Source organism: Carassius auratus, chromosome 32 (genome assembly GCF_003368295.1).
Source record: "Carassius auratus strain Wakin chromosome 32, ASM336829v1, whole genome shotgun sequence".
Lineage (NCBI taxonomy): Eukaryota > Metazoa > Chordata > Actinopteri > Cypriniformes > Cyprinidae > Carassius > Carassius auratus.
The window spans coordinates 4,058,539-4,084,928 of record NC_039274.1 but is presented as its reverse complement, the minus strand read 5'-3'; the positions used below and the strand labels follow the sequence as shown (position 1 = coordinate 4,084,928).

At 42.1% G+C, this 26,390-nt stretch overlaps 1 protein-coding gene across 1 annotated transcript in view; it reads right to left on the bottom strand.

The window, feature by feature from the left end:
• Positions 1–19,519, bottom strand: part of LOC113051391 (insulin receptor substrate 2-B-like) — a 28,062-nt gene extending 8,543 nt beyond the window's left edge. Inside the window, exon 1 of the mRNA XM_026215103.1 lies at positions 15,309–19,519. Within this exon, the coding sequence (XP_026070888.1) occupies positions 15,309–18,765 (3,457 nt within the window). The 5' untranslated portion in view covers positions 18,766–19,519. The remainder of the gene's footprint in view (positions 1–15,308) is intronic.
• Between the last annotated feature and the right edge of the window lie 6,871 nt (positions 19,520–26,390).

Genomic DNA, 26,390 nt, shown 5'->3' with positions numbered 1-26,390 from the left:
GTTAATAGTACGCCTATAGTATATTGTTGGATTAAAAAAAACAAACAAACAAACAAAAACTAGCTGCTTTTATACGCCATGTTAATCGGTAATATTGTGCATGATAAAAACATACACTTGATTAGCTTGGAAAATGCTTGTGAACACGGCAGTCATTTAAAAACATTCCTAATCTATTTATTTACATGCTTTACATTTATGTATTATATAGCAATACAAAGAGCAATGTGCAACATTTTACCAGATTTTGTCCTACACTTCTATTTGTTTCCCACTAAAAGGTTTTTTTTTTTTTTTTTTTGATGATCAGGTCAACACAGAGTTTTTTTACATTTCACTATTTTACACTGGTTAAAAAAAAAACTGAGCTGGTATTGGATCAGCTCTGAAAAAAAAAAGGTAAAATTTTAAAAAATGACTTACTGTGATTACACATAAGAAAGGTTGAAAGGTATACAACAAAACTATTTACCATAAAAGTGCAAGAGATATACAGTTTTACAATAAAACAATTTCTGCAAGTAATTGTGGTTTGTTGTAGGACCCCAACTCAGCTTTGCCATCGCAGGAATAAATTACATTTTAGAATATATTAACATAAAACACAGTTATATAAAATATCACTGTTTTGTATTGTATTTTTGATCAGCCTTGGTGAATAAAGGAGACTTTCAAAAACAAAAACTAATATTACCAACAAAAATTATTTATTGTTATTGTGTGCTTTGCATGGAGAATATTTACTTATATTGATCTTTAGAAAGTCGAAGCAGGAGCCAAAATTCTTTGAAAAATCTGAAGGAGTGGTGGTAAAGAAAACGCTATCATCCACAGAAAACTATTAGAGCTTTTGGTCATGAAGATTGAATTCATTTGCATCTTTTATTTCCATCCTCAACCAAATCTTACCATGCTACCTGTCCTGTCTAAAGATAACCTGACGTGCCCTTCACCTGCCCTTACCTTCTCAATCCACTTTCAGCTCTGGCAGGCAGTGGGGTTGTACGGTGGCCTGCTTTGACCCTGGTGCACAGAAGCAGTGCCTTTGATTAAGGGCTTTGTCTGACCTAACAATGCCACCAGTTTCAGAGCTGTCCGCACAGCGGCGTCTGGAGCGGCAGGAATGCTGCTAGTTCATTGTTCAACTGAAGGGCAGGTCTGATAGAGGAACCAAAGGTCCCAGAGTTCCTCCCAGCCTTGGTGTCATCATTACCCCACAGCGTTACTAACTTTCCTACCTACACACAAGATCAAGGTGAAGATTTCTAGTCTGAGCATGTCTGGTTTGGGTTTGTCAAGTGTTACATATTTACAACCTTCCCTGAATCAAAGAGATCTGAGTCAGACATCTCCTCACATAGTCTGAAAAAGTGAATGACATCTGCATCCTTGTTGGGGACATAACTCCAGAACACTGCTCACACATTATAAGTATGTCATAGTGCAATGCCACCCGATTGGCACCATAGGAGGAACAACAACTGAACCCCTGCTCCCTTTAGTCGATTTTTGGAGCTGTTCTGCCAGTCTATGAGACAACAGGATTGCCCCTGACCCTGTGGGAGTCTCTTTTTTTTTACTAGTAGATGAACTTAAGAAACGGTAAACATCAACAGTCCAATAAGACTGCATTGGCAGAGAGAGATGATTCATGTGATTAAGACACTGGAGAACTTCACCTTGATAACAGTGACCCACAAACACCAATCATGGAAATCCTGAATGTACCAAATACACACACACACTATAATCACCTTCTGTGGAAAGTTCTCTGAACGAAAGCAGCTAACCTGTTGCAGTGTGAGCTGTTTCACCATGACAACTGATCATATAATTCATGATACAAGAGGACAATAGGTGGGACTTAAGCTCGTCTAAGCCACCTTTGCCAGGAAACACAGTCATAAAATATGAGACAAGCGGATGAATAAACCGTAAGATGCAAGGATGGTTTATATCTGTGTGTAATGTGCTAACCATGTTGTTACTGTATTGATGTACAATATCGTTCAAAAGTTTTGGGGTCTGTAAAATTTTGTAAATTTTTTTTTGTCATTTATGCTTCATTTACTTGATCCAAAATATGGTAAAACAGGAACATTGTGAAATTAATTTGAAATATTTTTATTTTATTTTAAATGGAATTCATTCCTGTTATGGCTAAGCTGAATTTTCAGCATTCATTTCTCTAGTCTTCGGTGTCACATGATCCTTTACGAACTCATTCTAACATGCTGATTTTCTGCTCAAGTAAACATCTGCGTTCTTTCACCTCTTTTATTTGTGCTTTATACTAATGAGTGTCAAACGCAACTAGAGAGGTGATTCAGTGATGGTTTCCCTTTTAAGTAGTGAAGATCTTGATCATGGTCCTGTACTGACAGATTTGATTGATTGGTGTAAATTGTCCTTTCTGGACATTACTGTACTTAACACTAAAGAGATGATTATAGATTTGAGGAGGAATCCTACAGTGGTCTCTGTAGTGGTCATTAATGATCATGTTGGTGAGGTTGTACATCATTTTAAATCCCTTGGTTCTGTAAGTAATGGACAAAAAGTTGACCTTTGAGGCTCATGTGGATGCTGTGTGTAAGAAAGCCCACCAGCATATGTTCTACCTGTGGAAGATTTGCAGTTTTAAAGTGGATAGTACTTTAATGAAGATGTTTTACTCTTGTTGTATTAAATCTGTCATTACTTTCCATTTTTGTGTTGGTGTGGGAACCAATTTTTGCTGCTTAATTTTTTTTGTGGAAATCATGAGACTTTTTTTTAGGATTATTTGATGGATAATATATTAAATTATATAATATATATATATATATATATATATATATATATATATAAAGATTAAAACTGGTGTCACCTACACAAAGAAAAGTCTTCCTTCCAATCATTATCAAATAAATCATGCTATTTATTTATACATGCCCTATTAAGTCACCAAATAAGTTTCAAGTTCAACTTGTATTATGATACACTGACACTGGATGAAGCCATACACAGGCTAAAGATGAATCTATGTGACCCGAATGAGAGAGACTGACAGATGTATGCATGTATGTATTAATTTAGAGAGAGAGAAAGAGAGACGGGGGGGTAATAAAGACGGGAGTTTATGATGTGGTTGCTAGTCAGGCTCTGATTCAGCTTTGATGTGAACAGAACACACAGGATATTACTACACAATAAACATTGGTCGAGTGACTCACAAATACAATAATTAAACAGGAAGAATCAGTGTGACTGTGTGTGTGCACATATGTCCATAAGACTCTCAAGCTCAGCACTTCATGTTCTGGACCAAAACATTCCTGTCATCTCTCAACCCTAATTTGGGTCCATAGGTTTTTAAAAAGCTCATGTGATCGCTTGCGTAGTACTCGACAGAACACCTCAACACTTGCTAAACGCCATCACGCACTCGTGTGCTGCAATCCACTGCTTCCTTATGCCTCCTTAAAAAAAATTGTTTAAAAGGGCAATATGCAAGGCTAAGGTGTGTTTATGCAGGTCTACGTGTGTGTAGTTAAAAGAAATTGTCATGGATCTACTAATCATTGTGCACACAAACATGGGGTGAAGGTCTCTCTAGGGAGGGGAAACTTGTTTGCTTATAGGGTCAAAGTTTCAGTCCGTCTCAGCGTAGATCAGTAACTCAGTATAACAGTAAACTAGTGGAGGTTGAACTCTAAAAGCTGATACAGACTCATCTACAATCACTGACAAACACTAATGGCCCACAGCAATACATCACCTCAAAATGAAGAAATTATTTAGCGTATAAATCAGCATCTTATGTAATAGTCCCCTAAAAACTGTATCCGATTAAGGTCAGTGAACCCAAAACAAGCCTAATTATAAAGGATTTAAAAAAAATAATTTGCAGCTATATTTGCATACTTTCTAAAAAAATATAAGGAAATATAGAAGTATGCTGGGAAAATCACATTCCGAGATTGTTTTTTACACATTTAGGCCCTAGAAGCTACAGAGCGTCAAAGAGAGGAGGAGTAGTAAATTTGGCACTGAAGTCAATTTTATATAGTCTGTGTTATCTGTATTGTTCTCACTCTTTTATGTGCTTTGTAAAGTAATGAAAGAGAAATGAGTGTGTGCGTGTGTAAACAGAATTTAACACAGGAAAAGGATCCCGTTACCTGCGGCCCTCATTTCCTGCAATAAGAGCAATACTGTTCAGCACATGCCATGGTCATAAATAAGGTGCGCTCTCAAAATAACACTGTAAATATAGGCATATGTGATGTACAGAAGAGCATGATGCCTCTTGAGCAGAACTTTAGCCCAGCACAGCTCATCTGAAATATCATCCTACATAAAGCTACACTTAAAAACACATGAAAGAAAAAAAAATCTGTACACAAATAAATATATAGAACTTTTTGATCAAATGAAGATCATGAAGATCACATGATCAGCAGACTATAATTCTCTACATAAAAGGGTTTCCAGGTAAACACTAAAATATAACTGCCAAAGTTAAGGCCCGCTCACACCAAGCACGATAACTATAAAGATAACGATAAAGATATAGTTCTAAAAATCGTTCTCAATATTAAAGAATAGCAGAGTCCACACTACAATTTTTTCCCAGCTGATGAACGATACAAACATTGACATCCAATCAGAATCCGCCCTGCTATAACGAGCTCGAGGATTTAAAGCGGCAGACGCACGTGCACTCAGAATAAACAGACGATATCGTTCGCTGGTGTGGATGCTAATTTCGTTGTGTTTATAGTTATCGTTCTTGGTGTGAATGGGGCTTTAGTGTTGTAACTAACTACTTCTCTATTGTCTCAGCCACAAACACACTTTAGAGATGGGGCAGATGTTACTGTAGTGGCAGCCAGCAGCAATAGAAGTCAGTTTCACAAACACTACGAACTGTGTTTTTAGAAGTGCTCTGGAGTATTAATTAAAAAACAGGATTTAATAGAATTGCAAAGTTCCATGGTATTAACATCTACTAGCCTCATTGTAACGTGGAACCATTCACAGAACATTTCTGTAAAAGGTGTTTACTGAAAGAGGGTTCGCAATAAAACACAGCCTAGTCTTAGCATTGGATATGCAACAGAGACCAAAATAACCGTTTCGAACATTTCTCTGCTCAATCTGGGACTCTTCAGTACAGAAGAAACTCTTCTGTTCTAAGCTACCTTGGCTGTTTACCTCGTGATGTGTGATAGTCCCAGAGTGAGCTCTGAAAAGCACTGTGTTGTGATTAAACACATTCCTGTGTAGCAATGCACTCGCTAATTTACATTCCAACACCAGAGAGGGTGCATACCCCAAACTCCAACAGGACCCAGTACCAGCATAGCCAAAACATTGCCTTAATAACATCCCAGCCCCACATACCGTTGACCTGCACACAATGTCAGAATAAAATGTATGACATCTCAGTTAACCTTAATGTGCAAAGTGTTTCTTATGGGCCAAAAAGCGCATATCCCTGACTTGACACTTCTTTTTGCTGTATACCCAGTAAAGAGTGGTCACAGTATACAGGCGTGATTTCTCTTGATGCCCATTTTAGAAATAACGCTCAGGTGATATGGACATTCATAACAAACCACCAGTAACAACTAGCTTTGTAACAAACCACAAGTTATCACAAGTTGAAATGGGAAGTGGTATTGATTAAAAGCCCGAGAGGCAGTGTTTTCAAACAGATTCAGCTTAAACTTTAAGACTTCTTAACCTCAGCTTAAAGTACTTAACACAGTACAGTAGAATCAGGATGTTTCCCAGAGTGTATACTGTCCCACAGTAATACCAGCAGGTAAAGCTACAGCGGGAGGCCGTGGGTTCGGTAGGGGTGATTAAGAATGAATGAGGAAAAAGTCACATAAGAAGAGACTTTTGCACTTTGATTGGCCTATTATATTGTTCACGTGATGAATCTAGTCCTGCATGTACGCACCCACAAAATGATCAGAATGAATAGCTAAAGAATTGTGTTAATGGAAAAGCTCATTTAAAAAAAAATACACAACGAACTCACCCACTTAGAAAACACTATTTGGTCACGTCAAAATCAAACTTTAAAAGGCAAATACATGATCTGCACATTTTTAGTTAGCAATCACCTTGGTAAAATTAAGGGTACATTGCAGTAAAAATGTAAAAATGTTTAAAAACCATTAACTTTTAATTTATATTTGGTTTTATTGTTAATGTAAAAATAGAAAATAGAACCGTATTGGTAGTTTTTTTCAATAATGCAGGTAAAGTTTATTTATGTCAAATGAGTCAACATTAAGTGTAAATGGAACATGAATTTACATTCAGTTAAAGACAAAACATTGAGGACTTTGCCTCTATTGCTTTCATTGATTCAACGGGACTAATAAAAAACACGACTATGACAATATATGGTTTATTGGAGTTCTTCAAGCCTTCTTGGGTATTTTCCTTATAATAAAGTATATTTATGATTCAACAGACATAGCCTTTATCACTAATATAATATACTATATTAGCATAGAATACTATGAAAACATATTGCGTGCTTTATTCTGTATAAGACGACACATCTCAAACAGAATTATTTTATTTCAAACATTTGACTGATGTTACGATGTGAGTTTGGAGTAAAAAGATAAAGTTATTAAATGTTGTCTTTTAAACAAAGGGTCATAAATGCTTCTCATATTTGGAAAAATGTTTGATACGTGTTGGTTTTTCAAATGCAAGTTATGAGCAACTCAAACATTTACTACTAATCAGACAGCCGCACTTCACTGACAACAGCTTTTGAGATTTCATAAAATCGCACTCAACCAAAGAATTTCTTTGTGATTCTGATTAATTGTGCAGCCCTACTCAACATGTTCACATACTTCTGTTCTCCAAGGTACTTCTAAGAATAACATGGTGCTACTGTGGTAAAATTAAGTTATAAAATAGTGAAAAGGAGGTCAATAATACTGAAATAGCAGACATTTGATATCAGAGAGAGAGAGAGAGAGAGAGAGAGCTGGCTGGACTGAGTCATAGTTTCTCCAGGTGGATGAACACAGCAGGGTAAAGAACAACATTTTTCAACACTGATGCATTTGCTGTAGCACATGTCCTGCACTGCAAAATGCTGAGACTATTAACCCACATCAAAGAAAACAGTGGATGAGCCAAAACATCCACAAGCTTGAAACATGAAACTGCACAACATGTTTGGTTCCAACACCTGGTACCAACAGAACAAACTGAGCTCTACAGACCACTGAAGTCCTGAAGGATTTCTAAATACAAAAAAATAAAAAAATAAATCACTATTTTGTACTTTTATTTCTTTTTAGGAAATCAAACGTTCGGTTTTATAATAGACTTGGCCTCTAAATGCAGCAAGAATTATATTTTTGCATTGTTTCGTTCGCTCTATTAATATTTTACACACGTTTACATGACACATTAATAGTGAGTGGACACAGAACCGCAGAATCGCTGTTTGAGAAATTTAAGCCTGACAGCAAGATTTCAAATTATTGGTTTGGTTTGTACATCAATGTGGATTGATGCGTTAATCCAACCTACAAGCTACCAAATTGTATAAATGTTTGCAGGAGTTTACTGCATGGGATCTTTGGGAATGTGTAAACGTATGCGAAAAACCTTCAATACCACACTCAAATAAAGGTCCTGTAAACTGTTTGTTGGATCATTTCACATTAAAGCATCAATGTTCATAACAACTCAGCTACTCAATACAGCCTTGGAACAGTCAGCTTATTTAAGGTCATTTATTTACACACATACACACGAATATACAGTATTGTTCAAAATAATAGCAGTACAATGTGACTAACCAGAATAATCAAGGTTTTTCGTATATTTTTTTATTGCTACGTGGCAAACAAGTTACCAGTAGGTTCAGTAGATTCTCAGAAAACAAACAAGACCCAGCATTCATGATATGCACGCTCTTAAGGCTGTGCAATTGGGCAATAAGTTGAATTAGTTGAAAGGGGTGTGTTCAAAAAAATAGCAGTGTGGCATTCAGTCACTGAGGTCATCAATTTTGTGAAGAAACAGGTGTGAATCAGGTGGCCCCTATTTAAGGATGAAGCCAACACTTGTTGAACATGCATTTGAAAGCTGAGGAAAATGGGTCGTTCAAGACATTGTTCAGAAGAACAGCGTACTTTGATTAAAAAGTTGATTAGAGAGGGGAAAACCTATAAAGAGGTGCAAAAAATGATAGGCTGTTCAGCTAAAATGATCTCCAATGCCTTAAAATGGAGAGCAAAACCAGAGAGACGTGAAAGAAAACGGAAGACAACCATCAAAATGGATAGAAGAATAACCAGAATGGCAAAGGTTCAGCCAATGATCACCTCCAGGATAATCAAAGACAGTCTGGAGTTACCTGTAAGTACTGTGACAGTTAGAAGACGTCTGTGTGAAGCTAATCTATTTTCAAGAATCCCCCGCAAAGTCCCTCTGTTAAAAAAAAGGCATGTGCAGAAGAGGTTACAATTTGCCAAAGAACACATCAACTGGCCTAAAGAGAAATGGAGGAACATTTTGTGGACTGATGAGAGTAAAATTGTTCTTTTTGGGTCCAAGGGCCACAGGCAGTTTGTGAGACGACCCCCAAACTCTGAAATCAAGCCACAGTACACAGTGAAGACAGTGAAGCATGGAGGTGCAAGCATCATGATATGGGCATGTTTCTCCTACTATGGTGTTGGGCCTATTTATCGCATACCAGGGATCATGGATCAGTTTGCATATGTTAAAATACTTGAAGAGGTCATGTTGCCCTATGCTGAAGAGGACATGCCCTTGAAATGGTTGTTTCAACAAGACAATGACCCAAAACACACTAGTAAACGGGCAAAGTCTTGGTTCCAAACCAACAAAATTAATGTTATGGAGTGGCCAGCCCAATCTCCAGACCTTAATCCAATTGAGAACTTGTGGGGTGATATCAAAAATGCTGTTTCTGAAGCAAAACCAAGAAATGTGAATGAATTGTGGAATGTTGTTAAAGAATCATGGAGTGGAATAACAGCTGAGAGGTGCCACAAGTTGGTTGACTCCATGCCACACAGATGTCAAGCAGTTTTAAAAAACTGTGGTCATACAACTAAATATTAGTTTAGTGATTCACAGGATTGCTAAATCCCAGAAAAAAAAAATGTTTGTACAAAATAGTTTTGAGTTTGTACAGTCAAAGGTAGACACTGCTATTTTTTTGAACACACCCCTTTCAACTAATTGCCCAATTGCACAGCCTTAAGAGCGTGCATATCATGAATGCTGGGTCTTGTTTGTTTTCTGACAATCTACTGAACCTACTGGTAACTTGTTTGCCACGTAGCAATAAAAAATATACTAAAAACCTTGATTATTCTGGTTAGTCACATTGTACTGCTATTATTTTGAACAAAACTGTATATGTCTACAATAATATCGCAAATGATGTTTTGAATTTTAAATTATCAAGTATACTGCAAAAACCAACCAAAACACACCTACAGAGTGCAAGCATTAACCATGTGATGTAGTCTAGTAGGTTAGACTAGTGCTCGTACACATTTAGAGGAGTTCTTTCACTGCATGGATCAGTGTATTATGCATTTAGAACGATCACAAAGATAACTGGGTCAGAATATATATAATTTCATATAGTTAATAGTTAATTAATGTTTTTAATAATAGGGGTGCTCCGATCACGATCGGCCGATCGTTAATGCGCATCTCGTCAGTAAAGCCGGTTTTCTAATCAGCGGTTAATTCCATCAGGTGCGTGATTTCACATAGAGCAGCTGTTACTACACAGAGCCGTTGTTAACTGAGAAGATGGGCCAATAAACGCTGAAAATTAACGTGATTTGCGCATTTTCTCTATTAACAACGGCTCTGTGTAGTAACAGCTGCTCTATGTGAAATCACGCACCTGATGGAATTAACCGCTGATTAGAAAACCGGCTTTACTAACGAGATGCGCATATTATGTCTCGTGTTTTAGACACCATAGTTCCTGTTTTTGCTTTCACCAACAACAAAGCACTGTTTTGCGTCTCTAAGGCCTGGTTCACACGGGACGATTTTAAAATTGTCGGCCGATTTTCCAAACCTGAGAGACCCCACACACGGCGATAAAAAATCACGGGTCTAACAGTTTTGATCGTTCAGTGTGTGGTGTGCAGCCACACGGCAGTATCAACACATCACACACGAACCGATTTGACTCCCGAGCATTCCCAGGTCAGATGGGAAATCTCGCAAAATCCCTCGAGATCAAACGTGACTTCAGAGTAAACAATCATGGCGGACGAAGAGGATGCAGTGGTCATAGTTTGTGCTTTGTTTTTAACAGTAAAAAAAACATAAGAAAAACAAGAAAAGGCGATGGTCAAAGAGGTGGAGACAACGCGAGCATGGACTATACTTGCTACATCATGATATGGAGGAAAGTTGTTGTTTTAGCTCATAGAAATGTTGTTACGTACTACACAGATTAATAACCGTTGAAATAAACGTTCATATATTCGTTTCCATGTACTCTGGTGGACTGCAGTTGTGGATGTAGTTATGCCCATCGACTTTATTTGTATTTGTTATATTTGTTTTATTATATACGCCGGCTGTTTTGATTTTGTTTCCCGGTACTTACTTCCTCACCGCCTCGTCACCTCACTTTCTGATTGGCTACACGCCACAGTCCACAGGCTGCGTGATTGTTTGTCCTCGGGGGACACCACACACGAGAAGAAATCGGGCCAAATAAATCCAACATGTTGGATATCCCCGATTTGAGATCGGAGCGGTCCCGACGTTCTTCCGAGCACAGGAGAGCGGTCTTAACACACCACACACGGCAGGAATATTTGATCAGATTATTTTACGATAATCGGAGCATCCTAAGATTGTCGGAAGGGGTGAATCGGGGCTAAAATTGGCCTAATTATCCTGCCGTGTGAACCAGCCTTAAAGAACATGACGTTGTTACATTCCTGAATGAATCACCCGTTTGAATGAATCGTTTCAATCGCAGTGACCACCTTTTAATTTCAAATTTAAAGTATCGTTTATGTTTTAAATATATATATATATATATATATATATATATATATATATATATATATATATATATATATATATATATATACTTCAAATATCAGTATTCAACGTTTTATGTTTAAAATATCAAAATATTATTTATACATTTGTAACTGCAGGTTAAATGCCTTAATGTACAGCTAAATGCCACTTCAGATGCCGATTCTGTTTCCAAAGAATACTTTTGATGATACTGATTTTATTTGTTTGGAAACAGCCCAAATGTCTTATTGTTGTTATTGACTTTATTGATTAACTGTAAGAATTTGATTTAAAATTACTTCATAGAAATGTAAAAAAATAAAAAATAAATAAAGCCCATAAAAGGATAAAAATCTATTTAAACTTAATGTAGAAAAATTAATTTCGGTCCACTGACCACCACATGGAATATGAAGAATATCAAAATAGTTTGGAGTCAATAGTCCACGGCAGTCCTTAAAGGGGGGGTGAAATGCTCGTTTTCACTCAATATCCTGTTAATCTTGAGTACCTATAGAGTAGTACTGCATCCTTCATATCTCCAAAAAGTATTTAGTTTTATTATATTTATAAGAGAAAGATAGTCTGTACCATTTTTTCCCGGAAAAACATGAGTGGCTGGAGGCATGACGTGTGGGCGGAGCTAAAGAATCACGCGCGCGAGTAAGCTTTTGCGTTGAGAGCGTGTGGAAACTGTGACATTACCGTGAGGAAAAAAACATCCAAAACAAACCATGGCTAACAGTCAGATTGAGCCGTATATCTATGATCCAGAATCAGATCCAGAGGCTGAAATTGAACAAGAGCAGCATCAGCAATCAGTCTCTATGTGGTATGTACTGAAACTGTATATATTTGCTTAGCGGTTTTGGAAAATGACTAAGTTCCACTTTATGTCGTCTTTTTTTTTTTTTTTTTTTTTTTAAGCTGTACATGTGGAAAGTGCAGTTTGATGACAACATCGCATGTTGTTTACTTGATGTGCTTACGCGCCGATAGCTAAGTTAATAACACAGTGATATTTGAAGCAGTTTTACTCACCGCCTGCGGTTCCAACACACGATCGTGACCCTTTTTCGTTGGGACTGCATTTTCCTTAAGAAATGAACGATGTGCAAATCCGGCGTCAAACTGGGCCTTGTTTGTAAAACAAGCATCTCCGAAATGCAGGGAACAAACAAAAACACTTGCACAACTCCGTTGATGCTCTGTAAAAATAAACTCCATCCACTGAATCTGTGCAGGGTTGTCTTGCCCTGGCAACCAAAAACACACCTCTTTTGTGACATTTCGCGACGCTCTTGCTCTGATCAGTGAAGTCTGTTGTGCTCTCATTGCTCTGCTATACGGGAGCGCGCGCTCTTCCGGCAAACGTGCCCTAGGACCCATATAAGGAAATTCCGCTCCATCTAACGTCACACAGAGCCATACTCGAAAAAAACTTTCCGAAACTTGTGACAAACCAGAAGGAGTATTTTTGTTCCAAGTTTTGTCTTCAAACGTACAACTTAATTTTTAAAACTTTGTCCATCTTTAGCATGGGAATCCAACTCTTTAAAAGTTTAAAAACCTCAATATGCATGAAATAGTATTTCACCCCCCCTTTAAGGTACCAGCACAATACACTCAGCAAAATATTGTCTTATTTTCGTTATCAATAAAATACCAAAAAATTGAGATATCATTTTTTGTTAATATCACACACCCCATGTCATATGCACTTGCAGACATAGGGACAGTTTGTGTCTATGACTAAAAAACAGCAAAGCAGGCAAATCAAGCCTACACAAACAATAACCACAACAAGTGATATTAGTTATATATATTAAAATAATGAATGTGGCCTGAGTGAATGTGCAGGCCACACAGAGATGATGAAATCCATACTTGAAGCTGAGCTTTGCTTTTGAGACGATTCACTGACTTTTGAAAAGACAACAAAAATCTGTCTCTCTATAACTTAGGGCGGCCATTAGTATTTTCACCAACAACAAAAAAATTATTTTCTATATTTTGCTGTATTGTGTCAGCAGGAAATAGCAGTTTACATTACTAAACATTGCTTTTGCCATTAATTGTAATAATTCTGTGTAATTTGCTTGCACAAGGAGTCTGATAACAGGCAGTGCTCCACACAGAGATCTGATCTCATCATCATCATCCAGTCTGTCTGGGATTACATGAAGAAACTAAACCAAATCCAGAAGAACTGCGGCAACATCTCAAAGACGCTTCAAGAGACCTACCAGAGTGCAAATGGTGGTTACACAAAATGATGATTAGATTTAGGTAACAGAAGTTAATTGACAGATAACATCTCACTTTAAAACATTTTTACACAAGTGCCTAAAACTTTTCACAGTCCTAGGTCTAATTTGCGGATGGGACATGTCTTTTTTGCCAGGGTTGATATCGTCCCTACCACTTTTTGAAAGTAATTGTAGTTCCTGTGGCTCACCACTTTCCATAGAACTAGAAATTATAAAAGTTCATCAGCATTTTGATTAATAAAATGTAGCAAAGAAAACAAAAAAAGGTGAGAAACTGAGAAAGTCGTAAAAGAGCGACCAGTGGGAAGAATGAGGCTGGAGCCCTGAATTTCCCTCCGTCAATGATCTAGCATCCCCTCAGCACCTGCGTTCAAAATTCTCTGGCGCCGCCCCTGAAACACCACATCTATGTATTTTTGAAAAGCAAAAATATTTCCTACTGACAAACTACAGCAAAATATAGAAATAACTGACTTAAAACAATTTCTGTTCATGAAAATACCAGTGGCCTAAGACTTTAGCACAGTAGTGTATATCACACTAAAACTATATAGAGCAGTTATATCACACACAACGGAAAAACGAATGAATACTTTTGAATGAATTTTACACACTGAAAGTGTACTTGATTCAATGTAAAACAAATGATGAGTCAAACACTATCGAGTAAACTGTCTGCAGGTTGAACTCCCTGTAAAACATTTAACTGTTTGTCTGAGCAGTCAACATTGACATTGACTTGACATTTGTGTGATGACACCCTAATGGCCCAGAAATGACCCTGCCGTTAATAAACTAGTGAAGACTACTGGAATAGTATCCTACCTACAGCGCCCCCAAAAGCATGGGGCGGTGTATTACGAATCCTTTAGCCAATGACATATCATGCAATAAATTTTACAGCTAAACCCTGCAGTCTATATCCAGGGCTAATTGCTGGCAATGCTGCCTGAAAATAAAGTTTCTTGTGTATCATACAACAGTTTGCCAAAGGAAAAGAAGGGTACTAGAGAAAGAGAGGATGAGAGAGATGCTATAAAGTTATCACTTTATTTAAAACCAACCTTTTTCTCTCTCTCTCACACACACACACATTCATCTCTTCTTCAACTATGATAAACAAATGAGTCATCTAGGGCACACTGAGAACACTGACAACACTGACTCACTAAAACTTCATTCTCTCTCTCACCCTGCAGCAACACACACTCAGCCGAGCACACAGCAGCTCCTAAACAAAGTGGATATAAAAAAGAAAAACATTCAAGGCAAAGGAGTTCGAGAATGCAACAGGAAGGAGATGCCAAGAGGAGGGGATCCGTCACAAAAAAGTTAAAGACATTATTGGAAGAGAGCTGAACTGGATGATGACATCACTGAATCGATGAACTGAATTTAGCCGGAATAGATTACTCTTTGTTATGGTCTTCTTGCATTATTAACAAACTATTTTCATCTTTAACATTTTAAAGCTGCTTTGATAACCACTATTGTATAAAGAGCTATAAACATAAAGGTGACATGACTTTCTTCCAACTACACAAAACTAGATATTTTTAAGAAAGCTGCAACTACCCATACAATTAAAGTCAACAGGGTGTAAACAATATTATATTGCATTTAAAAAAAAAAAAAAAAGAAACATTTTATCGTAACTATATTTTGTTACATAGAAGTCAGTCAGTCATACAGGTTTGGAACGACAAGTGAGTAAATTAATAAAGAAGCTAATCTTTTTAACTAATCTGAATTATCATTTAGAAGATAAATATATAAAAAAAAATTATATATATGGAAATACTGGAAACTGAGGCTGACATTTTCAAGAAATATATATTTTATATCAGCATATTAAACACATTTAAAACAGACATGCTGACCACCAGAAAGGAAAATCTGTTCAGAAAGAAAGAGATGATTTTAGGAGACATGCCATAAAAAACAATTAAGATTGCTCACCTTTAGAGGTCGATGTAAGCCCCTCAGATTTCATTAAATCTACGCAGGCATAGGCACCATTCTCTGGGGGAGGAGCGCTGGAGGATGACAAGGGAAGCGCATCATGACTGTTCCCAGGCTGGAGATCGTCTCTCAGGTCTAGGGCCATGTAGTTCAGGCCATTCTGGTGTTGCACAGGTAGAGTCCTTGCAGACCTCACAGAGGGGGAATCGGCTCGGCCCGAGAAGTTTCCATGTGTAACCTCACTGCCGAATCTCACGCCGTCAGTCCAAACACAGTCAAAGTTCTGACGATTGCTGCAGCCCACCTGGTGAGCCCCACTATTGCTAGGCACGGTGCCATTGGAGTCCGTGCCACTTCCACCTGATGCTCCTGATGATGTGACAAAGGTCTCTGAGCTGTGTCTCCGCCTCCCCTGGGGATCAGCACGGACAATCTTAGGCTCAGTCGGAGGGCTGCAGGGGAAAAACTGTTGCTCCAGAACACACAGGTGCTCAAGCATGGCTGTAGGGCTCTTGGCCTCCTCCTCAGGACCAAAAGACATTTCCGTGTAGTCGTCAGGCTTACCCACTGTGAGCCTACTGCAGTGGGAGGATGAGGAGGGCCGGATATATGAAGGAGGATTCCAGGGGGCCACCAGGGAGGGCCGTGGGGACCGACTCTTTGGTGGAAGACCATTCACCTCCACGGTCATGTAATCCTGTGGCAGCGGAGACTTGCGCTGCTCCCGGTTAATACTAAGGGTTGAGGGGGAGCCTTCAGCAGAATATGTGGGGCGATCCCCAAGTTCAATATTGATGTATTCTCCAGGGCTGGAAGGGCGCACTGTCACTTCTCCTGCTCGCAGAGAGCTGTGCAAACTTCGCCTTCCCAGGGGCAGGCGGTTCGGCCGAACGGCACGGCGGTCCGTGAAGCCATTATGTTGAGAGGACTCAGGAGGTGGGCACCTGCTACTGCGATCTGGGGTGGCTGTGGGTGAACTGTAGACTGGTTTTGCTGGAGAACTCATTGGGACATAATCATCATGCTCACCCTGGTCTCTGGATGGAGCTTTGTACGAGCGAGGGAGGGAGAAATAGGGACTGTAGGATTTGGGGACACCGGGAGTGGTCAAAGCATAATAATTCTCAGTGGAAACCTTCGGAGCATTAGATGTGGCACTGCTCTGAGACATATCCATGTATTCTGCATTCTCAAGGCGGTATGAGGCTCGTCGTCCGTCCGCATGTCTGCTAACGTCAGGGCTGGATGGGACTGGAGAGTCGGTAGCCCCACTTCTTCCTGGGAGCATCATCATATAGCCTTGAGAGTCATTGTGCTGGGGAACATGTAAAGCAGCACTTTGTACTGGTGCAGAGGGGAGGATATTTGGTTGCATAGGCATGTAGTCTGCATCACTAGCGGAGGGCAGCACACCTGGCATCATGGGCATGTACCCATCATCCTTAAGCCTGTCTGCATGCCGTAGGCTAGGGGCCCGGTCCTGGCTGTGTTCGGAACTGGAGCTGTAGTCAGAGCAGAGGGAGGAGGAGGTAGAGACAGTTTGGACACTGCCACCCCAAGAGCTACTCTCAGCCACAGCCTCGTCCAGCGAGACGGTGGTCTGGGTCACCTTCTGATAAACAGCAACTCCAGCAGCACTAGCGCCCCCTATCTGCCTGGAGAAGGAGGGGGTCCGCCTCCTTAAAGACCCCGGTCGAGAATCTTCATCTGCACTCTCATCTTTGATTGCCTCAGCTGCACTTGTTCCAAACACATCGCGATTCCAGCCCATAGCCATGTAGTCATTGAGGCAGTGCTCCTCACGGATCGGTGGTGTGTTTGCCAGGGAGTCGGGGGTGTTGCTTCGTACTCTGAAGTACCGGAAGTCTCCAGGGCTGGAGCCATACTCATCAGATGAGTTGAATCCTCCATCGCTCGGGGATCCACAAATGGACGCGCTGGAGGGGCGAGTGATCGTGTCTGACACAGAGCCATGGCCGCTGCTGCTGGACATGCTGATGGGACTGGTGGTAGAAGGAAAGTGTGACACTGGCAGCGAGGCAGAACGGGCATGATAAGTGGAGCCTGGAGGGGCACGAATATAGCGGGCCCCTGCCCCACTGCTACTTTCCTGTCGGCTCAGGTTAGCACGGGCTGTGTTGAGATGAATTAGACTACCTGTAACGGAGCGAAAGGGGCGGTTCATTGTGCTTTCTCCCTCACTTGAGGTGCGGAAACGATACCCACTTGCTCCACTGCTCTTCTTGCTGGGTGGCGTGCCCACCACAGACTCGGTCCGAGACCGCCGCTGGAGCCCCGTCTGGCTGGGCGGGAGGTTGCCCAAGTGTCGGCGTGTGGTGATGAAACCCATGGGGTTGGTGCCAGAAGACTGGCTTTTGCTTCTGGGCCTAAACTCGGCAAACGCCTTCAGTGCCTTCATGGTCTCTAGAATGGTCTCGTGCATGTTCTGAGCCACCACAGAATCATCCACCTGCATCCAAACCTCCCCAGGTCCTATAGACGAAGAGCGGCCGACCTCGATGAAGAAGAAGCTCTCTGAATGGCCGCAGCGTCTGATGTTCATCAGCTGCAAGTTCACGCAAGGCGTCTCAGAGTTCAGCTTCACCAGGTGAATGCTCTTGGAGGACAGACAGAGCCTATACACGCCAGTTAGATTCTTCGTCTGCCCCAAGCCCTTCGGTTTAACATTTACCTGCCACACTTCCTTAAAGTCAGTTCCAGGGGTCACAGTACCGTATCCATCGTCAATCTCATCCGCTTCCAGGTGGCCTCTCCTCCCCTCATTCATGAGCTCACTGAGCGCCTGGTACCACTCCTCCTGCTCCTGCTCATTCTCAGCGACAATCGCAAAGTATTCATCCTTAGTGTACAGAGCAATGAGATGTTTGTTCTTAGAATCTGCCCTTTTATTCACAGTGAAACACTGGTAGAGATAGATCACTCTTTTGGGGGCGGAGGCGCCGGCTGAGGCGGCGGCGCTCGAGCGCAGAGTGTTTCGAAATTTCTTCTCACTGTCATAATATTCCAGTCTGCTCGGCAGCAGATGACTCGACCCCCGCAAGACGAAAAACCTTTTATGGCCGTGTTTCTGCTTTCTCAGATAGCCACACTTCCTAATGTCGTCCGACACGGAGGAACTGGTGTTCACAGCAGGGCAAGCTGAGGTAGTGTGTGTGGTGTTACTCACAGCAGAGTCCTCGAGCGCCCGGTTGAGAGAGGACGTGGATCCTTTCCTCGCCGGAGACTCCAGCTGCTGCTGCCGCTGCTGTGGATGTTGTTCACTCGGTTGATGAAAAGCTGCGCAGCTGACATCAAGCACGGAAAGGGGTTCCCCGGCAGAAGTGTCGCCGTTCGCCGTTGCAGCTGCAGGTTTAGTCCCGATAGCCTGCTGTTGCGTTTCCAGCATCAACATTTTTGCGGTTTTGCCTTCTTGGTAGTTCTCGAAATTAGCCATCAGACAAGAGATTTAAGGTCACTTTACCTCAGGCTTATAGACTGTGACCCCATGTTTGTTTGTTTGGGGGAACGGTGTCTCAGGCGGCGTACTTAAGTCTTTTCAGTGTTGAGCTTCTCTCGGTCGCCACATGTAAAGCAGGTATCCCAGCCAATGCTCCTCGAACTCAATGCCAGCAACTGCAACATGACCACATTTACCCGGTCTATTATCGGTAGATCCTCCTAGCGGGCCACCAATCTGCTGCTTGCGCCCTGTGTACACTATGGAGCGCAGCACAAACAACACATGACTCGTGCGTCATTCGCCTGTGGGCGGAAGGAGGCGCCCGATTGAGCGAAACGTGTGAATGAAAGCTGATGCGACCAATCGCGATGGAGCTTTTCGGAACTACGTCAATGTGACTGACCAATGGTTTCACTCGGAGTTTCATTGAACTTGCAAGGTGACGTCTGATGATTGATAGGGCTTTGTCCAATGATATTCTGTAAAGCAGATTGCGTCATAGGATTTCGAGCGTTCATTGGCTGTAGCGTTTGAATGAAGAGTCATCCGTCCTATCACAGACGTTTAGGTTGTTTGTTCCTTTTGGGATGCGTATCACTTGCAAGTTTTCTATGTATACTCATTCATGTGCCTAATTACTAGATTTGTTTACCAACATCCGCGATTACATAGTTTTATCGCAAAAATCCCATATTATTATTATTGTATTTTTCCGGTGATTGGTATTTTAACACAATTAGTCTGGGGATTTGTAAAGTAGTAAATTGCTAGCCACTCTTTTTTTGTGTGTTTTTTTTATGCTTTATTAATTCAGATTTATTAAATCATCAATATATTTTTTATTGTAAATTACATTGAATTCATGATCTAACTTTCAACTAGCCTTTATAATTTGCAATCAAATCTTGTCCAGTTAAAATTATGATTTATAATAAAGAAACAATCATTAGAAAATGCACGCAGCTTGTGTCTCTGGACTTTTTACAAGGAAAAAACCTGTGCATATGATGTGCACAAGCTACCCTCTGATAAACATTTCACACTGACTCTGCTTGACCTGCTAAGCCATTATTGTGAAATAATTACTGTGTTCACTCATTTGCAACTAAGGTCAATGCATTGAAATGTGCATTGGTGAAACTGAGGAGAGGATCAGTTTTTAATGTTTGTTTAATTGATTGAAAGAAAGTTGGCATCTCTGTAGCTGAGAGGTGGTTCAGAGTATGACTATTATGAGAGTTTAACTTACATTCGATTTCCTCTACGGAGACACTAATGCTCCCTGAAAGCATGACTGCTCTGTAATATCAAAATGTAGTAATGAAAATCAGAATTATATAGATGGACACAGAAAACAGGCAACCAAAGTTAACCATTTTCAGTATATTAACCACCTTTGAACACCTAGAGACAGGGCATTTACACTGAGAAGGAAAATAAATAGTTCATAATTATTAAAAATCCCTGTACATAATTTGTATGTATTGGTGTGTGATCTTGCTGAGAGTTGAAACAGGTTTTGAGAGAGAAGGTAATCTGGTTAGGGGTGACCTGGTGGCTCTGCAGTTCTAGTCAGGGCTGGCTAATCCACACAGGGCATGAGAATGTAGGTCGGCATCTGCTGCGTTTACTGACACAATAACAAGAGGGCACTGTTATACAGTATTTCAAAGCTTCAGAATTTCTTTTGCATCTCAGAGAGAATGCCTTTAACTATGATGTCACACACAGTCATTTCAAGACTCATAAAATGTACACATTACCACTGTCGCTATTAAACTATACCTTTTCACTTTAAACAAACTACACATGGTATTTTCAAATGTTATTTGTATTTTTTTACAGTACATAGGGGATTTGTACAGTATGTCCAGTAATTCATTCTTTTAACATGAATAAGCATTTGTCTACAAATATATAATACTACTTTTAAACATGTTGGGTTAGTAAGATTTATTTAGCAATTGTGCATTAAATTGATCAAAAATGACACAAAAGACTTTTACATTGTTACAGAACATTTCTGTTGCAACTAGAAGTTGTTTTTTAAAACTTTTTATAAATCATATAACACTGTGTGTGTGTGTGTGGGGGGGGGGGGGGTATCATGGTTTCCACAAAAATCTTACTGACCCCCAACTTTTGAACTGTAGTATATACATATACACATACACAAGCACACATCATAGTTTACTGTCTTTACTAAAACTAATTCTGGTACTACAACCACCATTATACATTCACACAATGCAAATATGCATTTTAATACATATTCTGATATCGTTTGTCAGCTGGGTTTTCATGGCAATCCTATTATGGATTATACTAATTGATCATGTATGGGGAAAACAGTTTTTCCTCAAAAAGACAAAAATCAACTAAAATCCCATGGTAAACCTGAACTCGAATTCTAAATCCAAAATTCTAAAACATCATATCCACCAAATGAACACTGCATTTTAATCCTGGTTGGACAATGGTGTGGGTTTCTAGTTTATTGCGATACTATATTTACTATTTTCTAAAGTCACAGAGATTTATACCAAGAGGGATAATCTACAAATGAATGATGTGAACGCTTTGTATGTGTTGGAGACTTTTTGAGCCGCACCTGATGCCCCTCTTGCTGAGTAATGAATTCCCACATGATAAATTCAGCTCCTTGTGAGACTTTGGTTCATTTCATAAAAGTGCTTCATGTGGATAATTGAGATATGCTCAGACAGCTGTACATGTTTATGATGAGTGAGCTGGTCCACCTCCAAATGAGAAGCTTATGATAAGCTGAAGTGCCATGTAGTTTCAGTATGGTCTGATATATTGAAAGCTTCTTCATAGTGAATCTTCTACTAAAAAGTCTGAATTTCTACCATAACAGATGTTCGTGTTCAGTTAACTCTACACACAAACTTGCTTTTAAAGGAAAATAGGCTCAGAATAAGCAAGAGCAAGGTTTTGGTACTTTTTTTAAGCTTGTTCTCTGTTTCTCCACATTCCATTTCATTCTGTGTGCAGGTGTGGGATCAAAAAGGCAAAGGTTAAAGGTCATCAGTGATGGTGGATCATGACATTGCCCTCATCAGACATGGTGAGCTGAGCCACATGACGCACAGTGGAGATCTTCCTCACTGCCTTCTTAAGCATCACCTTGAAATCTTTTGATTCATGTCTGTAAGACAGAAAAATTTAAAAGGAACATCAGCCTTAGTTTGTCTAATATATCAACATATGACATCATGTTTTTTCACTTGTCTGGCAAATACGTTTTTCCAAAAAACTACAGAAAAAATAAACTATTTTTAGGAATACATCAATATCAACTTCATTCAACTGTTTTATATATATATATATATATATATATATATATATATATATATATATATATATATATATATATATATATATATACATACACATATGACGAGTTCAGATGCAAAAGCCTCTAAGTGCCATCTGAAATTTTCATCCAAAATTAGGATTTTTATCAAGCTCCTATGCTTAAGTTGAGTCATTTTTCTTTAATGGCAATGTGCAGGTCCTTTTCCAAACTATTAAAGTGAAATAACTGAACATAAATATAGGAGCCTGATAAAAAACCTAATTTTAGATGAAATTTTCAGATGGCACTTAAAGGTGCTGTAGGGAACTTTTGTAAAAAAAAATATTTTTTACATATTTATTAAACCTGTCATTATGTCCTGACAGTAGAATATGAGACAGATTTATGAGAATATGAGACTGGCTCCTCCCAGTGGTCCTATTGCCATTTGCAGAAAGTCATGCGCTCCCGATCAGAGCTGCGGTCCATAACTTTGTTTGTGTTCAAAATGTAGAAAAATGAACATAAGCGAGTACACCATGAATCCATTTTCCAAACTGTGTTTTTAGCTTGTCCTGAATCACTAGGGTACACCTATAATAAGTCTTTATATTCGGACCATTTTAGATTGCTTCGGGGGTACCGCAGCGGAGTAACCCAGTACATTTGTGATTCTTCATAGACATAAACAGAGAGAAGTAGTTCCGGCTACAATGTTCTTCCGCAAGACGCAAGTAATTCTGTTTATTAACCACTATAGCGTCAAAAGTTCCCTACTGCAGCTTTAAGAGGCTTGTGCATCTGAACTTTTCATATATATATATATATATATATATATATATATATATATATATTATTTGTTTTGGATAAAAAAAAAAACATTTACATTATGTCACTTGAAAAAGCAAAACTTGTGGGAATTTCTTTTTTACACATATACACACACACACTTCAAAAGTATACACCCCTGGCTCTTAATACATCGTTCTTCCTTCTGAAGCATCATTGAGCGTATGATCCTTTTGTAATAGTTGGGTATAAGTCCTCAGTGTGAAAAGATGGATTTAAAAATCACACAGTCATTGGGTTCAAAAATGCAAAAGATGCTGGAAAATAACATGGATTTGTGTGATCCCTCTTATTTTGGTAAAATATATAACATTATGCAGATACTGTAATATATATATATATATATATATATATATATATATATATATATTGTGACGAGCACTCCCAGAGGAATCAGCGTCGCCCTGGAAACCAAACCAAAACACCTGCACGTCCTCGTCACCGGCTGATCGGTCACAGCTGCTCCCCATCAGCCAGCACATTGAAAAGCAGCACATGTTGCACTGAGAAGAGGTTCTCAAACAGAACGCAAAGCTGGACTAACCCCTCTCTCCTATCCCCACAGAAAGCAGCGAGTGACCGACAGCCCACACCCTTTGGAGCACGTCAGGACACCCACTTTCCCCTTGATTGGCACAGAGGAGCACGGAGAGCACACGGGGAGCACCAACCAGCGGAAAGCAGATCAGGACACTTCACCAGGCACCCTTCACTTTTCAATAAACCCACCCTCCGGGGCTTTTGATTTCACGTACCTCTTGTCGAGTGGTTCTTCACCCCGTGACAGTGGTGAAGAATGCGGGCAGAACTAATTTTTTTTTGCTTTCTGTCAGCAGCACCACGGAAGGCAGCACGCGCGGCCCCGCGATGGAGGACGTCTTACAACGCCTCGCTGAGGTTAGCATCCGCCAGCAGCAAATAGCGGAACACCTCGCCACTCGCCTGGGCAGGACGGAGGATGAACTCGCCGCCGTCCAGGCGGCCGCGGCCCAGCGCGTTCCGCTACCTGAGCCTCGGGCACAAGCCACCCGTCTGTTGCCCAAGATGACGGCCGATGACGATGTGGAAGCCTTCCTTCAGGTCTTCGAAAACACTGCCCACCGAGAGGGATGGCCAGAGGACGAGTGGGCACGTGCGCTGGCACCCCTACTCACCGGTGAAGCACAGAGGGCTTACTTCTCGCTCCCCCTGACGAGTGCCGACAGTTATGTCGAAGTGAAGCGAGAGATCCTGGCGAGGCTGGGCCTTTCCCCTGTAAGTGCCGCCCAGCAGTTCCACGAGTGGGAATACAAGCCCCGGGTGCCAGCCCGTGCCCAGGCAGCCGAACTCAGCCGCCTCGCCCAGCACTGGCTGTTGGCAGGAAACCCCACACCAACACAGGTAGCGGAACGAGTGGTGGTCGATCGCCTCCTGCGCGCACTACCTCGCGCCCACCGACAGGCCGTCGGCATGAGGGACCCACGTGACGTCCGGGAACTAGTGGAGGCGATCGAGCTGGCGGATGCCGTCCATCCCAGCGGGGCAGGGGACCGGCTGCCGCCATTCCCCCGGAGGGTGGTCCAGGAGCGACGCCCGCTCGAAGGCACCGCACGACCCGTCAGCAGGCCGACGGTTCCCCCACCGCGAGATGAGCCCATGCCAAGTGCCGAACCACCGTCGCCTCCGCGAGCCTGGCTGGCAGGCTGCATCCTTCACCAACGGGTGCCGGCGGGAGCCCCCGAAGCAGATGTGAAGGTGGATGGAAGACGGTTCCGGGCCCTGTTGGACTCAGGCAGTGCGGTTCTCCCTCATCCAGCCTCGCGAAGCGGCCGGAAGAACTTCCTACCGATTACCTGTGTGCACGGAGACACTCGTCAAGTACCGGCCCGTGAGATGGTCATTTCGTCCCCCCAAGGCACCTGGCCAGTGGAGGTGGGCCTGGTGAAGGACCTGCCGGTGGCCGTACTGCTTGGAAGGGATTGGCCCGGCTTCGAGAAGCTGCTGTCCGCCGCTACTCAGCCTGCCAGCCCCAAGGGGAACCGTCGAAGACCGAGGCGGCTGCCTGGACCCCGCCGCCGACCGGCCCTGCTCGTCTCCGACAGTGGGAGAGAAGGTGAGGCCCCCTCCCAATCTACTAATCTGTTTTATGATGTCTACCAACAGGCTGCTGGAGGGGGCTCTTTCGCCAAGGAACAGCGGGAGGACGACCGACTCAAGCACTGTTGGAGCCAGGTGCGAGTCGTGGATGGAGAGGACGTCCTCCCCCGGCCCCACCCTCTCCCACATTTTGTCGTAGAGAATGGCCTGCTGTATTGTGTCGCCCAGCGTAGGGGGGAGGAGAAAAAGTTACTAGTTGTGCCTCGTGCCAAGACCGAGACCATTCTGGAGCTGGCCCATTCCCACCCCATGGCAGGACACCTCGCGGCAGCCAATACTGCCCAACGCATCCGCGACCGTTTCCATTGGCCGGGCCTGGACGCCGAGGTAAAGCGGTTCTGCCAGGCCTGCCCGACCTGTCAGGCCACGTCGCCCCGGACTCCTCCCCCCAGCCCGCTCATCCCGCTGCCTATCATCGAGGTGCCCTTCGAGCGGATTGGAATGGACATAGTGGGGCCGTTGCCGAAGTCTGCCCGAGGGCATGAGCACATCCTGGTCATCGTCGACTATGCCACCCGGTACCCAGAAGCAGTCCCCCTGCGGAAGGCCACCGCAAAGTCCATCGCCCAGGAGCTGTTTCTGCTGGCCAGCCGAGTCGGCCTCCCCTCAGAGATCCTGACTGACCAGGGAACCCCCTTTATGTCCCGGCTAATGGCTGACCTCTGCCGGCTGCTGCGGGTGAAGCAGTTGAGGACCACTGTTTATCACCCCCAGACTGATGGCCTCGTAGAGAGATTTAACCAGACCCTCAAGCAAATGCTCAGACGTGTGGCGGCGGAGGACAAGCGGGATTGGGACCTCATGATCCCCTACGTGCTCTTCGGGATCCGCGAAGTTCCCCAGGCCTCAACTGGCTTCACCCCCTTCGAGCTCCTGTTTGGCCGTCAACCCCGGGGCCTCTTGGACGTGGCCCGGGAAGCGTGGGAGCAGCAGCCGGCCCCGCATCGTACCGTCATCGAACATGTCCGGCAAATGAGGGAACGGATTGACCGAGTGATGCCGTTAGTCCGGGAACACCTCACCAGGGCCCAACAAGCGCAGCAACGTCATTATGACCGGACAGCCCAGCCACGGGAGTTCCAACCGGGAGACCGCGTCATGGTCCTGGTCCCCAGCTCCGCCTGCAAATTTCTGGCCTCCTGGAAGGGGCCCTACTCGGTCGTCGAGAGGGTTGGACCGGTCACTTACCGCCTGAGACAGCCGGGACGACGGCAGGCGGAGCAACTCTACCACGTCAACCTCCTAAAGAAATGGGTGGGGACCCGGGACCAAGTAGCTGCCCTAAGCCTCACCGAGCCCGTGGTTGTGGACATCA